The sequence below is a fragment of the Stegodyphus dumicola genome, chromosome 1 (assembly GCF_044657685.1).
Source record: "Stegodyphus dumicola isolate Sdum_Otavi_A_Nest chromosome 1, ASM4465768v1".
Classification (NCBI taxonomy): Eukaryota; Metazoa; Arthropoda; class Arachnida; order Araneae; family Eresidae; genus Stegodyphus; species Stegodyphus dumicola.
In genome coordinates this window covers 113,847,954-113,865,041 of record NC_140768.1, presented here as the reverse complement: position 1 = coordinate 113,865,041, position 17,088 = coordinate 113,847,954, and the positions used below count along the sequence as shown (strand labels likewise).

Here is a 17,088-nt window from a genome sequence, read left to right as displayed (position 1 = left end):
GTTATGCAAAATGCATACATACGTACTTGCACATCACGAAAAAAATCCCTTTCAAGTATCAACTTAGAGTCATAATCATTAGTCATAAGTATCAGCTTAGAGTAAATGGGATTACATTTAACAATAAGTTTTTTTTTTTTTTGAAAAAAAAAAAAAAAAGAGAGAGAGTCCTTCATTGTGTTCGTACGTACAGACGTCACCCCAAAAAATAATTCACATGGATTCCGTAATCGTCAAAAACGGATATTTCCGTTAAAATATGATACCCAAAGTTTTCTCGATTACAATAATTACTACCATTTTATTTGATACAAGGAAGTAAAGAACCTATATTAACCTACATATTCTTATATAAACAATACCTAAGTGCAGTATATAAATATTTCAAATCAATAAAATCTCACTATGGCACGTTCAAGAAAATAAATAAATAAATAATCATCTAAATTTTCAAATTACAAACATAAATAGCAATAGTAAAAAGCAAATACAAAATAACGCTTCCCGCTATCAAAATTGCTCATCTTCTTAAATATCAACAACTAAACTAAATAGTATTTCAACTAAAACACATAATGTAAACAAGAATTTGCCCAATGCCCAAAAAAATTCAAAATTATCTATGAAAAATATGAGCACATTGTAACGCAACCGCATCATTCGCATTCGCATAGAAACCGCATCATTCGTATTCGCATAGAAATCGCATCATTCGTATTCGTATAGCAACCGCATCGTTCGTACTCGAACAAACCGCATCGTACGACAGATGCGAGTAACGAACAGATGCGAGTAACGAAATGAATTTGTGAGTACCGAATCGGTACTTCGAGTCAACCGATGTACCCGTTACTCAGTAACGAATACATGCGGTTTGCTCCAGCTCTAGTAACTATTTATTTTGTTTATGTTGAAGATGGCGGCGTTATTGAAAAAGCGTGCATTGGCTGAATTTAGTATGGTTTTACAGGTAAATTGTATAAAATTCACTTCGTATACGTACGAAGTGTGTAAGTATACGAAAATTGGGGAAAGTGCAGAATCGCCCTCTGCTTACCGCGTTTTTAAGAACTCCACTAACTCGGTATCCATGTACACATCGAACCGGTCGCATGGCACCTAGGTGTGTCAAATGCACTGGTTTTCGCAAAAGCTCTGACTCTGAAATTAAAGAAAAAACTGATACGCCTAAGTGTGTTATCTGTGGATTCCTATAGAGGATGCAGTAAATTTCCAAAAGCGAAAAATTCAGGTAAATCTTCGATCAGACCTGGCGTCAATTACGCACAGGCCCTTAACCCTGAAAGGAAACGTGTAAAAACAGAAACCCGTTCAGACACATGTAGACACTAAGGTAAAAGTTTACAATTGGGTGCCCCTTGTTTATTGGCGATTCTTTTTTGACGCTAAGATCGGCGCCAGGAAGTCACAATTTCAAGATGGCCGCTGCACAAAACCAAAATAAGAAGTCAAGAATTGCATAAGATCTGTGTCCATGTACACATCGATCTGTTTTTACTTAAAAAAACAGCCTAGAATTGCACAAACTAGGCATTGCACACTGCCTTAAATATGACCATGTACACATCAATCTATTTTCAATTAAATAAAATTGGGAAGCTAAAACAAAGTTAAAACTATCGTGGTTACCAGAAGTGAGGTTTCATCACCAAAATTAAAAAAACAATGTCGCCAATCGAAGGGGCACCCAATTCTACACTAAAGCCGACACTAATACTTATCTAACTGACACAAGCTCGAATGCTATGAATAATTTTAAACTGAGTGGAATTGGAGATCTGCTCATTTTAATTATGACTGAATTTCAAAAATTATTTGGCAGTAACCTAAACAAAATCACCGAAATATTCAGAAATAAAATTCGAGTCATGAGAAACTGTGGAAATGACCTCGGTCAGAAAACAAACATTTTCTACCAGATATTTGAAGAAATTAACAACATTGTGCAAAGAAACTAACATATTTCATATATTTTGTACCGATTCATGTCTAATTTCTCCAGTTTGATATGTTTGCACTCTCAGTTTGATATATCCATATATTTTGCACCACATTTTCCTGTTGATTACATACTCCATTTTATCTGCTTATGTTGCATACCTGTGAATTCTTGACTCTCTCTAAAAATCTGGCCAATACTTGCTTTGTATTTTTCGTATTTTCTTGTCTTCTTATTTCGTGTGTAGCAGCTCAGGACTGATTTTGAACTTGTCTACGACTCTTTCAACTTGTTAATATGTTTTCACTTTTACTTCCCGATTTCGGGTCATCTGTTTCAGAGCTTTACTCTGATACTTCAACTTATGCTATGGTATAACTGTTAGAAAATCGACTGCCTGTTATCCAGAGATAGCGCACTCATGCGCAGGAGCCTAAAACTGCAAACTGCGTTCGCCTGAGCCGACCTATTTTCACTTTAAAAAAGTCCCAGAATTGCACAAAAATGGCATTGTGCACTATCTTGACTTTATCCATGTATAAATCGACCTATTTTCACTTAAAAAGTCAAAGAAAATTGACAAAAATCTAATTTTTTTTTTTTTTTAATGTAAAAAGCGCTAAACAAATAAGTGAGCAATTCTGCACTTCACCCCAAAAATTAAAGACTATGTAGTTCCGGCTGTAAAATGTGTGCTGGCTCTTTAATGTTTTTAACTGAAAGGGTTTTTTCGTTACTTCTATAGGAAAAACCAACCAAGCGTCTCCGTATTATAAAGAAGGTGCCAAGTGTTACGGAACTTGATATAGATGTCTTGAAAAGTTCATCTTCTGGAGAAGCACTTTTGTTTCTTCTTCAAGTTGAGGAAGCAATTAAAGGAGAGGTAAGAAAGTAATTACAGTCAAAAGTCTTTAATCTCGACGTCCATAATCCGGAATGATCTATAATCCGGACGTCCATAATCCAGAATGATCTATAATCCGGACCTCAAAGCTACAAACTTTCTGTGCATGCCTCAACGCATATGCATAATACCTTTATGCATGTGCATATGCATCTACGCATGCGCGTTTAATTTATAACGGACGGTATAAGCTAAGCTAAAATTATCTATTTCAGTTACGGATTAAAGACTTGTGACTGTATATGTTTTAAAATGTATTTTACAGCACTCTTGTCATAGCATTTTTGGACTGATCTTTAGCTGGTGATATAATTGGTGCTTTGGACTAGAGATGGACCATCCAGTCCGGAACCGATTCATTTTACTGAATGAATGATCAGTGCTCCGACGTAAATCAAACGGTAGTTCTTTAACAGTTCACCAAGAGCTGTTGTTGGGAAGCATGCCAAAAAAATTTGATTCCTCTTAATGTAAACACTAGCATTCTTTTCTTTACTATTTACCGTAAAGATTTTTGACGTATTTTTTTATGTGTGTTATGTATATATGTATTGTGCTTTTGGTTTGCTTGTGTTCCATCTAGTATTTAAAAAACAAAATATTAAATAAACTAACATATCTCAATGAAACTAATTAACCCTGTTTGCAACTAAATGGAGAACCCCCTTCTGTCAATTGGAGTATCTGTATAAAGTATCTAGATATAGGAACTAGTTCCTGGGATTCCAGCTGTCATCGCTCGGGCACTCTTTCTCTAGTCTCAGATGTGGCTCCTTTGGAGTTGTTATTATTCCCTCTTTTCATCATTCCCACTGTAGCTGCTCATCTGATAACTACAGAGTCTTCATTATTTGCTCTTTTCATTGCTCCTACTATAGCCGCAAATCTGGCTTCTGCTAAGTTTTGAATATTTTCTCTTTTTGCTTCCTTGAAAATGTTCCTTTGAATTCCATTTTGATTCTTTGAATACTGTGTCATAGTACAGCTATGTATATTAGGTATTATCTTTTTTTTGTACAATAAAACTAATATTTATATAAAATAATAATTTTTTTATTTATTTACTTATTTTACTAATGTCTTATAATCAAGACTTGTAAATTTTTCTTTAATCTTCTTTAGATCAGTATGTATTTATAAACAAAAAAAATTTCCATCTAATGCATTTTTTCAAGGTTGCAGATCAAAATGTGGAGCCTACCAAATAGAGGAACCTCAAGCGATATCATTTTGCCAAATTAGTTTAAAAAAAGGAAAATGCCGGTATTGTCATCAGACAATTTTCTGTTCTTTGGAATCTGCTTTCAATCTGAAAATTTATTTTTACACTTTGCTTTATAGTAACAACAAAATATCAAGTATTTTATAGTAGCAACAAAATATCAAGTATAGTAATAAAATAATGTAATCTTTCCAGAATTTTATTGTTGTTCTTTGTAGGAAGGTGCATTTAGGAAATCTCAGAAGTACAGTTGAAAGAAACCAGTCCAAAAAGTGAGTGATTTGGTTGATTCCAGCAATCCCACTCCTTGTTCAATTCTTTCTGCTTTTCCTCCATCTTTGCACACTGCTCTTAATCCATGCCTGTTCCGAATGCATTTGTTAAGATCCTTGTTAGTGAGCAGTGAATCGTTACTCATTCACTTCAGTGAATGAATGGTTCTGAATTGATCCCTTAAAGGAATGGTTTTGCCCATTTCTACTTTGGATGGACTAAATTCTAACCCATCGTATACTAAAGAAAAAATATTATGATTCCTAAAATTGAATATTTTCCTAGTAAATATATTATTAATAACTCAAAAGTATGCATTAATAAGAATTTAACTAAATTTGGTATTTTTCTATTTATTCCATTGCTTTGATTGATTTTTCCCCTAAATTTGCTCCATTTAAGATTTTGTGTGCCAGTAAAAAATTATATTTTAATGCTCTTACATGGAAATGAGAATGAAATATTCTTAAATTAAAAGACATTGTAAGCATAAATAAAAGACATGATACTGATTGTATACATATTATCTTTTTAAAATCTGTTTTTAGAATGTTTGCATGATTATGTTCAGATATAGGAAAATGGTATAATTCTATTATCAGGACCATGCTAAAGCATTGTGAAAATATGTGCAGAAAACTCAATTTAATAGCAAATTAGCAAACAACTACAGTTTAATGTGTATTTTAAGTAACAACCACTTGCTTCCGAAAGGTGCCGATTTCATTGGGCATGTGAAAGATAAACAACCTTCCAATACAAGCATTACTGCATTCTGATGATATACAATTCTTGTACAGTTATATGTCAGTCCTAGAAATTAGTGGTTGCATCTTCTTGTATAACAAAATGAACAGATACGAAATGGTGACATGGCTTGGCTGAAAGATTGTTTTAACCCGTAACAGGTGACTTGCGGTCTGATGGACGCGACACATGTTCCTCCCATCACCCCTATTGCATGCTTTGTCGAATTGAATGGATTCTTCCCCTAGCTTCGTGTTTCGTGACCTTCTTTCTGCCCCCTTCTTATTGGAATGCTTTGGCAAGTGTATCTGTTGAAATTTTTCTAGAGCGGTTTGTGAGACCTCACCTCCCTCTCAGTGTTACAATTTTCGGCAGTAGTGAACACATGGCTCTGAAGTTAGGTCCGCAGAGATTCATTTATACTTCTGATCCGAATTATGCAGAAGAACTGAAAAAAATTCTAGTTGGAAGTGAATTTAGTGAAGAAAATTTCTGCGAAAGTGCCCACTCAACAGACTCTGAATTTTCTGCAGACAGCAGTGATTTCTCTAATCTAGAAACAACTAATTCCATAAAATACTAGTATGGAAAAAATCAGTTCAAATGGTCATCCATTGAACCAAATCAAAAAGTTAGAAGGCCAGCTCACAGTATCGTAAGACTTCATGGACTAAGACCTTACGGAAAAATTGATAATTCAGATCCAAAAAATGTATGGCAACTACTTTTACTGACGGTACAACTCTAATATACGCCCTAATTTCACCAAATGTGGCGATATGTGTTCTGCGCTGGTTTTTGGCACGATTGCGTGTTCTATGGCAACACTGTTGACGTTGAAAAATCTTTCGCTGGAGCTCGTTGATTCGCCTCTGTGTCTGAGAAGATGGGAGGGAAATATAAAATGGTAGTTGTTGAATTGAAGTTCGGCAAAAGGAAATATCATTGTGGCTATCCTGTTGAGGGGTAGTGGGTATTTGGAAGTGTGGAAAGAGGGTCTGGGAGATTATTTTTACTGGCAGTGCATGATAGAAGTAGGGATTTGTGATTTTATTTATTTGTGAACCATAGTATAAATTTTCTAGATAGTGTGTCTGGCTGTCATGTAAATACGATAGTGATTACGTGGCGGCATGTTAAAGGCGGTATGAAATTTATATTTCTGCTATTCGAAAACGCATTAATTCATGGTAAGTGCATTTTATTTTATCCTTGTTCTTATTTTGTAGAATGTTATGTTCATTGGTTCTTTAGTATGAATTTCTGTCGTTATTGTTGTTTTTTAAATTGTTTGAAATTTATTTTAGTTTATTTTGTTGTTTAATGTCTAGACTGTGCAAGTCATAGATGTTTTTTAAAGTTGAAACAGAATACTGTGTACATGGTATTATTTGAAATTTATTGTTGTTATGTTATTTTATTAAAGCGAGGAGTGCGTAGATCGTAGATTCCTTCCTTGCCTAAATTATGCAATTCGTAGAATTTTTTTAAAGTTTAAACAGGATGCTGTGTACATGGTATTCTTTGAAATTTATTGTTGTTATGTTAATTTATTAAAGCGAGGTGTGCGTAGTTTATAGATTCGTTCGTTGCCTACATTGTGCCATTCGTAGATGTTTTTTTAAGTTAAAACATGTCGCTGTGTACATGGATTCTTGTCAAATATTTTTGGTTAGAAACTTTACGTTTTTGCTATATAAATTTTTTGTTTTTGTTTCGGATTTTTAGCTAAATTGTATGTTGAAAACGTAGTTTTTGCATGTGCGAAAACCGCATTTTTGGAGACATTTTAGGCTAAAAGTTCGAAATATAGACAAAAAAATTAGATAGTAATATGGCAGCGGGAAGTTTCTCGCCAAAAATATTTGGCGCGAAATTTGCCGACTTGAGGGCGCATATCAGAGTAGTTCCTTACTGACGAACTTTTAAGCGTAATTGTGAGATGGACAAATCTAAAAATTGAAAGAAAAATAAAAAAATATATGTGGTCCGATTAAAGGTGAAATTGACTACACCTGTGTTGATGAACTGAGAGCTCTTTCGGGTTTACTTATTTGCACATCAGTCTTGAAATCCAATCATGAAAGTATTGAATGTTTATTTGCCACGGATGGAACTGGCCGTGATATTTTTCGTGCATTTATGTCAATGAAACGTTTTAAATTTTTACTTTCAAATTTGCGATTTGATAACCCAGATGATAGGGAAGAACGAAAGAAATCTGATCCGGCAGAACTTATTTCTGAAGTGATGAATTTATTCATTTATAACTCCCAGAAAGCATACACATTAGGCACTTGCGTCTGCATTCATGAAATGCTTGTTGTATTCAGAGGAAAGTGTCGCTTTAAAATGTATATGCCTCAAAAGCCTGTGAAATATGGATTGAAAATTATGTGTTTGACTGATGCCCTGAATAATTATGCTTACAATGCATATCTTTATTGTGGAAAAGGCTCTGATGGAATTAGCATAGAAGAGAGTTGGAAACAATTCAGCAAACTAAGTCAAGCTGTTCTGCGTTTGAGCCAACCAATTTTTAATACGAACAGGAATGTAACAGCAGACAATTGGTTTTCTTCCATAGAACTTACCACAGAATTGTTGAAAAATGGACTGACATACGTTGGAACTGTTAAAAAAAATAAAAAAGAAATTCTGAAAGATTTTCTTCCATGTAAGTCAAGAAAAGAGAATTCAACATTTTATGGATTTACTAAGGACATAACCTTGATTTCATTTGTTCCAAAAAAAAGGTGAGTAGTGGTTTTGATGTTATCATTGCATCATTCGATAGAAACAGACTCGGGAACACAGAAACCTGAAATAATTGGTTTTTATAACAGAACCAAAGGTGGTGTTGATGCTTTAGATGAAAAATGTTCTGTCCATTCCTGTAGTAGGAGAACAATGCGTTGGCCTATGGCTCTTTTCTACCGGTTAGTAGATATGAGTATAGTAAATGCATACATTTTGCACCAAGGTTATAACCAAAACCCTGTTATGACCAGAATGGTGTTTTTGAAGGAATTAGCGAGAGAATCAGTCCTACCACTACTACACACGAGAGTGAAAAATCCAAGAATAAATCGAGAATTGCGCCTGACGATAAAGCAGATTTTAAGATAAAGAAGCTGAGTCTAAGGATGTGGAGCAGTGCACAAAAGAAGCAAAATTAAAATCAAGGAAAAAGTGTTGTCTGTGCCCCACAAGCAAGAAAAGAAAGACAGCATATTTATGTTTATCTTGCCAAGACCCTGTTTGTTTGGAATGCACGCAAAAGTTGTGCAATGAATGGGCTAAAGAAGACGAAAACTAAATTGTTTACTATCAGAAAATCAGTGAGATGCTGATATTTCAGGTACTGTCAAAATTTTTCTGTATTGTGCTACATACAATTTTCTCCGGTTAAAATTTGCTTTAAATATTAAATAATATGGATAAAATAGTTAATTCAAAATAGATGCATTCTTATTTTTAGTTTTATAGAATTTAGTGCAGCATATGATTTTCATCGAAAAATTTAAGGCTATGGGGAAATTTTCTGGGAAAAATTTAATTTCACTTTAAAGTGTAAAAACATATTTTCTTTTCAGAGTAAAATGTTCAAAGAACATCTAAGTGAAATATCATGATGATATTTTGATTAGACAATTTTTAAAAATTTATTATAATGCGCGGTCGTCACCTGTTATGTTCAACTTTTTCACCTCCCCTGTTATGGGTTAAGCATGGTTGCCTAAAGAATATTTATGTGCATCTTTGCCAGAATTTGGTGCATTTTAATTTGGTACATTTTGATTATTTGATAACTTATACTAAGTTGATTGTGATAGTACATAAGTACCCTTTTCTTATCAAATTGGATATATAGGTTATAGTGAACCAAACTTCCAGTCCCTTGAAGTTTGCTGTAGTTGGGTATTTTGCAAAAATGTTAAGATGTTTCTGTTGGGAACTTCAGCCATCAAGCATGTTCTGTAGTATATGCCCTCAATATCCATTTTTTTAGACAAGATACTTTCAGTATTATTTTTCTTGCAGACAAAGAGACCTCTTGTGAATTTCTATGATTTTATTGAGGTCTCCCATTTGGTCTTCAATACGTTTAAATATATACTGAAGACTATATGGGAGACATGTTTTATGCAAACTTCCCATATAAAGTTATTCCAGTCAGTGATTGTATTGTTACAAATATTTAATTGTTTCTTAAATCAGCTGATTGAAGTAATTTCTTCCGACTAACAGCAGGTAAAACATAATGAGATCAAAAAAGAATTGTGTCATAAAACCAAATTCCATCATGGGTACTTTTTATTTTTTAGCCATTATTTACCTGTATAAAGTTATAGAAGTTCATTTAAAAGTTTCATTTTATTTCATTTATTATTTGCACAAAGTGTAACTCATGGTAGAATTTCAGTTTTTTTTTTGGGAGGGGTAGAAACAGCTGATAGCAAATTGAAAATAGTTAAAATGTTTACAGATGAAACATAAATGAAAAAATTCAAGTAGAGTATTATGCGACCAGAATGTAATGATGAATTGAATGCTGGAGACTAGCTTATAAAAGCCAATGAGCATTACCAACTTGGAGGCCATTATTTTTATGGATGAAATTTAAATTAAAAAAAGTATGTGAAATATCACTGTAATGAAAAATTGAACATGAGAATGTAACATATAAAAAATAAGGAAACATACACATAAACACAAAAACAAGCAAACAAGAAAAATAATAAATAAAAACTTTTTATTTATTTTATTTTTTTTTTTTATTTTTTTATTCAAAAGGGTTCAGATTTTAACAGTTTCCCAAAATGCCTCTTTTAAAGTTCAATATGTTCATCAGTAGAGATTATTGATGGAGATGGCCCAGGTGGAGTAGCGAAACATTTTATAGGATATTTAGATGAATATCCATTTAGACTAATGTGGGAATATTATACAGGGTGTCCCTGTGGAAGGATGTTGTAAGATAAGGTTTACTAGCTCAGAATTGGCTGTTATGCATTACAGGTATGGTGCCGTGGATGGAAATGGATGAGTAGCATTATTGATGTATCTTGAGTGCTTCTCAAACAAACGTTAGCCAAGTCATGCTTTGTTTGGACAATTGCATCACAAATTGCATGAGGCAGAAGCTGTTCCAGTAAGTAGTCACATCAGTCAAGAACACACTATATGCACACTTGTTGTAGAGGAAGTTGTGCTATGCGAATCTGAGATGAACACACAAACAGTTCTTTGAGCAACTGAATGCATTTTGCATGTACTTCCCTCCACCATTATATGCATACTGCATGAGGACATGCTACGCCCCTATCATGTCCCGACAGTACAGGTATTGTGCGTGCTGAAATTTTCACAAAAGGGTCACACAGCGAGATTTGCCATCATGGATTTTGTTTTCTGATGAAGCCTCTTTTACATGGGATGGTGTCCTGAACCTGCATAACAGGCATATGTAAATGCATAAAAACCCAAGGTGTACACATGCCTGTGGAAATGGATATTCAGGGCATTACACAACAATGGGTCACCATAAACATTTGGGCTGCTATTATCGGTGACATTAATTTTCCCTTACCTACTGTCTCAGCGGGGAAACTTATCGCACTTTTTTAGAAAGACTGTTGCCGATCTGATGGTTGATATTCCAGCAGTTACATGTGTTAGCAATTAATTAGTTCCTTTATTAAAAACACATTCCGTCAAACATTACCATTCAAACTTGCTTTATTCAGAAACATTACCGTTCAGATATTAATTGTTAGATACTTGCTTTATTCAGAAACATTACTGTCAACATTACTGCTCAAAAAACATTACAGTTCAAATCATTACCATTCTAAAAAAAACTGTTGTTGCGAATCGGGAAAATACATTTTAAATAAAATTAATATGTTGCATTTACATTCGGGCATCCTGACTTAGTTACGACCTCTGAACATTAAGAACTTTTATTTAAAATATTAAATCTGTAATATTAATGTTTATAGTTTGAAAGTCTTTAGCTGTCATATAGATTCACCATCATTTTCTATTCTTTTTACGTGTCCTAGTTTTAGTAATATGCGTCGTGTTGTTATCGTTATCCCCAGTAACACTAATGTCATCACCATCATCATCGTCTTCTTCTGATTCAGCTTGACACTGCCATGACTTTAATTGGCTCACATGAGCTGTCGTACTAAAGAAATGTCCTTTCACTTTCTCTTCTAATTGAGTCACTCTATAGGTATCACTTGGTAAAACTTCTGTAACTACCAAAGGTCCTCGATACTTTTGTTGTGTTTTGGTTGATTCTCCAGTTGATTTAGGTACTCTTCTCATAACTACTATTTCTCCTCGTTCGAATGTTAAAGAATTGCTTTTCTTCTTGTCATAATTTGCTTTCATTTTCATCTGCATATCTTCAATTCTCTTTCTGGTTTCATTCTTTAAGATTACTGGATTCTCCCATTCAATTAGTCTATTCAGTCTTCATCTGTAATCATCCTCATCAATCCGTCGTTAAATTTTGGTGAATAACCGTGAAGCATTTCGAAAGGAGTTTTATTTGTAGTCTTATTTATCATATTGTTTAGATTTCTTTCGCATTCCTTAATCTTTTTGTCCCAGTCTCTGCATATAAATGATTCGGATTTTCCATACTCGTTTTAATCGTAGCCAAAATTGTTCGATTTGCTCTTTCCACCATTCCATTACCACTTGGATATTGAGTTGAATTGACGACTGATTCCATTATTTTGACAGTACTCTCGAAATTTCTTCGCTGTGAAACATCTTCCTCTATCGCTGATAATTTTTTCTGGTAACCCAAAATCACTTACAAAACTCTTCAATGCAACTAACACACACTTGGTTGCAGTACTTTTCATAGGATATAAGCGTGTAAATCTTGTAAAATTATCAATTATTACAAATAATTTTGTATTTCCTCTTGAACTTTTTACGAATGGTCCTAATGATCTATACGTATAATTGCAAAAGGTCTTCTACCAGGTCTAATTGGATGCAGTACTCCTTGTTTCTTACCACTAGGCACTTTATTTACTAGGCATTCGAAACACATCGAAATGTGACGCATACCATATCATTTTATTCCTTTAAACCAGTATGATTCCTTGATTTTGGCAACAGTTCTGTCTGCTGAAAATGTCGTTAGCGTTAAACAAACTTCCAAGTTGTTTTCAATTATAGATTCTAAAGTTTCTTCTGGCTGATCAACTGGCGATCAGCTCAATGCATCTATGTGATTCATTTTTTTACCTTGTCTGTGCTTTATTTCAAGATTGTATTTCTGAATCAGATTACTCCACCTTGCTATCTGAGGATTTGAAGTTTTCTTTGCATTTAAATAAACTAAAGCTTGGCAGTCTGTAATTACTGTAAATCGGATTCCAATTAAAAATTGTTGAAGTTGTGTCAAAGTCCAAACTATAGCCATTAATTCTAATTTGCTTGAATGATAATTCTTTTCTGTTTCTGTTGTTCCTTTTCTTACACAATAAACTAAATGCCACTTTCTATCTTCACCTTTTTGCAACAGCATTCCTGCTAGCCCTTTGTTGCTCGCATCTGTGTGCACTTCAGTCTCTGCTTCCGGATTATATAACGCTAGTATTGGTTCATTAGTTAAATGATCCTTTAAAGTACTGAATGCTTCTTGCTGATCTTCGTTCCAACAAAATGTTTCAACCTTCCTCGTCAGTCTCGTTAGCGGCTCAGCTTTCTCTGCATATTTTGGTACAAACCTTCTAAAGAAACTTGTAAGACCTAAAAATTGTTTAACTTCATGTTCATTGGTTGGTTTAGGAAAGTTTAATATGGCTCGTACTTTTCTTGGTCCAAGTTGCGTACCATTTGATTTTATTAGAAATCCCAAATACTAAACTTCATCTTTTCCAAATTCGCATTTTGTTAGTTTCAATGTCAGAATTGCTTCTCTCAATCTATCAAACACTTTCCTAAGTTTTTCCATCATTTCTTCCCATGATTTAGCTGGAATTAATATGTCGTCCAAATAGCACAATACTTCTTTATTAAGCAATGGATCTAAAACTTGATTCATAAGTCTCTGAAATTCTGCAGGAGCATTAGCTGACCCAAAGATCGTACGTTCAAATTGACCAGTATCATCTGGAGTGATGAAAGCTGTTTTCAGTTTCGCTTTTTCAGTTAAAGGAATCTGCAAATATCCATGAGCAAGTCCAATGTAGTGAAAACGTTTTACTCACCAAGACATTCAAGAAGATCATCTATCCTAGCGAGTGGAAATTTATCTTTAACAGTTTGCAAATTAAACTTTCTATAATCTATCACTAATCGTAATTCACCTGTTTCTTTCCTTATGAGTAAAACAGGACTAGCATATGGAGATTTTGTTTCAGTAAAAATTCCATATTTTTCCATTCATTTATTATCTTCTTTATAGAAGCACACTCTTCAGCATTGGTTTTATACGACTTCATGCAAATAGGCTTACTCCCTTCAATTTCTTTAATATCCATTTTTGTTAAGTTTGTACATCCTAATTCCTCCATATTTAATGCAAAACAATCTCGATACTCATTTATCAAATGTAAAACTTCCTGTTTTCTCTCTGGCATAATATTGTTATTAACTTTAATTTCTTCTAAAGTAATCAATCTCTTAAACTTTTTAATTTCATTTATTATCAGTATTTCCTTTTGACTTGAATTTTCAGTTTTCTGATCTGAACTTGGTTCAACTAATTCTGCTACTTCCGCTCTACCGATACATTGATTCTCTTTCAAAATTAGTTTTCGATCGCTGTAGTTAGTGACTGGTATCACTGTTTCTCCCTCTATTACTTTCAATATTGAGCCCAACTCATCTTCCGATCCACTTATTAAAACATAACCTTATTTATTTCATCAGTTTTAACTTTCACGAAATTAACCGTATTACTTTCGATTTGAGTTTCTTGGGAAACCTTCGGTTTAATTTGCGGAATGTTGCTATCATTTTGCAACTGTGAAAATGGGCAGTCATTAGCATAGCATATGTGCAAGGTATTACACTAAGACCCCGCTTAACATGGGGGATACGTTCCATCGAAGTAGAGCGTAATGCGAAACAGTGCTAAGTGAGGCTATCTTAACATGTAAATAATGGGGTTAGGGGAAGACGGATAAAAAATGGTTAGGCATTAAATTTAATAATGTTTTTTTTAATAAAATTTAAATCAAACATTTATTTTTTACAAAAATAAAAACAATATAAACGCATATACTTTTAAAAACAAATAAAATTCTCAGTCAGATCATTCAGTCTATTCTGGGTTTCCAATTTTCTGCCTTTTTGTTAAGAAGGCATTATGATAGATTGGCTTAATGGCATATTGCGTTCAATTTTGTCGTCAATCCATATAGACAGTCGTTTTTCCATTTCCTCTATAATGTTATTTCTAGATCAGGTAATTCTAGTTGCAGAGCTTGACGTAGTTGCAGTTGCCGATGACAGTATTTTTTCTTTATTCTTAAGAATTGTCCTTATTGTTGAAGTTGCCAAAATCAATGCAGCACTAATTTGAGATTGACGTTCACCAGAATCTAATCTTCTAATAACTTGCATTTGAGTTTCCAGTGAAATGCTTTTTCTGGTTGCTTTCTTTTCTTGTTTTTTATTATCACCCATGATAAAAACTAAAGATCATAATATTTGTCACTGTATTAATCGTTATAGTATTATACAAATTTAAACTTACAATAATGTCAACAAATGTTTCAAATGATAAAAATGCGTCCACCAAGCAAGAAACACAACTACACTGTTTCGGATATGTTATTTGGAAACCTAGCGCTGCGCACAATTTCGGAGAATCCCCGGGTTGAAATAAAAGAGCGCTAAACCGAAACAGCGTTAAGCGGGGTCTTACTGTACCTATCTTGGTGTATGCAATATGTGGTAAATCAATCCATGTTCGACCAACTAATAAGTCGCATGGTTGCATTTCATCTCCTACAATTAGAACTGTGAAAGTCCTTTCCTTCCACATTATCAATCTCTAAGTTAACAGTTACTTTTCCCAGTGTTCTAGCGGCTGGTTTACTCTGATTCTCAAAGCCAAACAATTCCTCCACATCAGGTTTTATAGTAAGATTCAGTCTCTTAGCCACAGACTGTTTCAATAAACACGAACTAGAACCCGTATCTATGATTACAGTAATTTCTTCTCCATTATTGATGCGAGCATACTTTAAATATACAGCTGGTGAAGCACCTGAATTCTGGTCCATGGATAAATTATTTTTAACCTTTGTCAAGTCTGGATTTTTAGACGTATACTTTTTAAAAGTATGACCCTTTTCCGTCGCTATATGTCTATAATCATTACAATTGAAGCATTTCGGCTCACCCTTTTCATTGCGGATGCCAGAATTATATTCCCTTTTCCTTTCGTCTGTTTTATAAAATTTATCTCTCAGATTGTATTTATTATCAAAACTGTTTTTAAAACCCACTTTGAAATTACCATCTGTCTGCATTGAATCGTTAAGATTTCTGTGTCTTGAATACTGATTATAAGATCCTACATAAAATTTAGAACCAAATTTGGGCTTAGAATTATGCCTAAAAGTTTTATTTTCTACTTGAAGTACTTTTATCCCTGCCCAAATATTTTCATATTCATCTAGTTTTTCTGTCAACTCTTCAATATTAATGAATTTAGACCAATCATCAATGAAATGGTCTTGGATAGCAGCGGGGACTCTTTTCTTTAATTGATCTGTAATAATTTGTTTTAAAGAGTCAAAATCTGTTACATTTAATCCAGCAAGCCACTCTTCAAAATAATTTTTTAATTCAAACATGAAGTCCTTCCACGTATTAACACAATGTTTTAATATGATCAACGAACTTTTGCCGAAACTGTTCAGGGCTTAACTTAAATTTTCTCAGTAGCAGTTGCTTAACGTGCTTATAGTCGTTAGCTTTTTCTTCTGATTCACGGGCAATTAATTAAGTTATTTCATAAGGCAATAGACCCAACAGCTGAGAAACCCAGTTTTGTTCTTCTAACCCAATACGTCGTGCCTGTCTCTCAAATAAAACTAGATAAAAACTTATATCACCTTCATTCAAATCATACTTATGCATTAATTTACTCATATCACAAATATTACTTGTACTAACATTAGAAGGAACAGAATCATTTACATTACTACTTCTGATTTCTGCCTCTATTTTCAATTTTTCAAGTTCAAATGTTCTTTGCTTATCTTTTTCTTTTTCTAAAATTTCTAACTTTTCCCTTTCTAAACGATCATTTATAATTCTGTCTAGCATTTGTTTCGTTATAATTCTTTCTATTCAAAATCATATCTCTTAAGCCTACAATTTTAATATCAGAAGGGACATCTACATCAAGTTCCAAAGCAAGTTCTTTTAAGTCACATTTCTTGCCTCTTGCCAAATAAGCCATCTTAGACTTCAATTTTCAAATAATAATACAATAATTATACTTAAGTTCTTTCTGTTTAATACTTAGACATAACATAAACAGTTTATAAATTCACGACCTTTCTACTTTCAGTTTTGGCAAGCTTCCACATTCAGTTTAGGCTTAACGTACATTAAGGCAATACGTTGTTAAATCCTAGATAATAATTCTAGTTAATCCCACTTCTGAAATGTTAGCAATTAATTAGTTCCTTTATTAAAAACACATTCCGTCAACATTAATTGTTAAATACTTGCTTCAAACTTGCTTTATTCAGAAACATTACTGTTCAAATATTAATTGTTAGATACTTGCTTTATTCAGAAACATTACCGCCAACATTTCTGCTGAAAAAACATTACAGTTCAAATCATTACCATTCTAAAAAAAACTGTTGTTGCCAATTGGGAAAATACATTTTAAATAAAATTAATACGTTGCGTTTACACATGCGAAAACAACTGGTTTCAGTATGATGGAAGGTTTACACATTTTATTAGTACTGT

At 33.4% G+C, this 17,088-nt stretch overlaps 1 protein-coding gene across 1 annotated transcript in view; it reads left to right on the top strand.

Moving 5' to 3' along the window:
• Nucleotides 1-827: 827 nt before the first annotated feature.
• The window catches only part of IntS4 (integrator complex subunit 4), a 102,017-nt gene continuing 85,756 nt past the window's right edge, over nucleotides 828-17,088 (top strand). Inside the window, exons 1-2 of the mRNA XM_085819590.1 lie at nucleotides 828-970; nucleotides 2,706-2,843. Coding sequence (XP_085675716.1) covers nucleotides 908-970; nucleotides 2,706-2,843 — 201 coding nt within the window. The 5' untranslated portion in view covers nucleotides 828-907. The remainder of the gene's footprint in view (nucleotides 971-2,705; nucleotides 2,844-17,088) is intronic.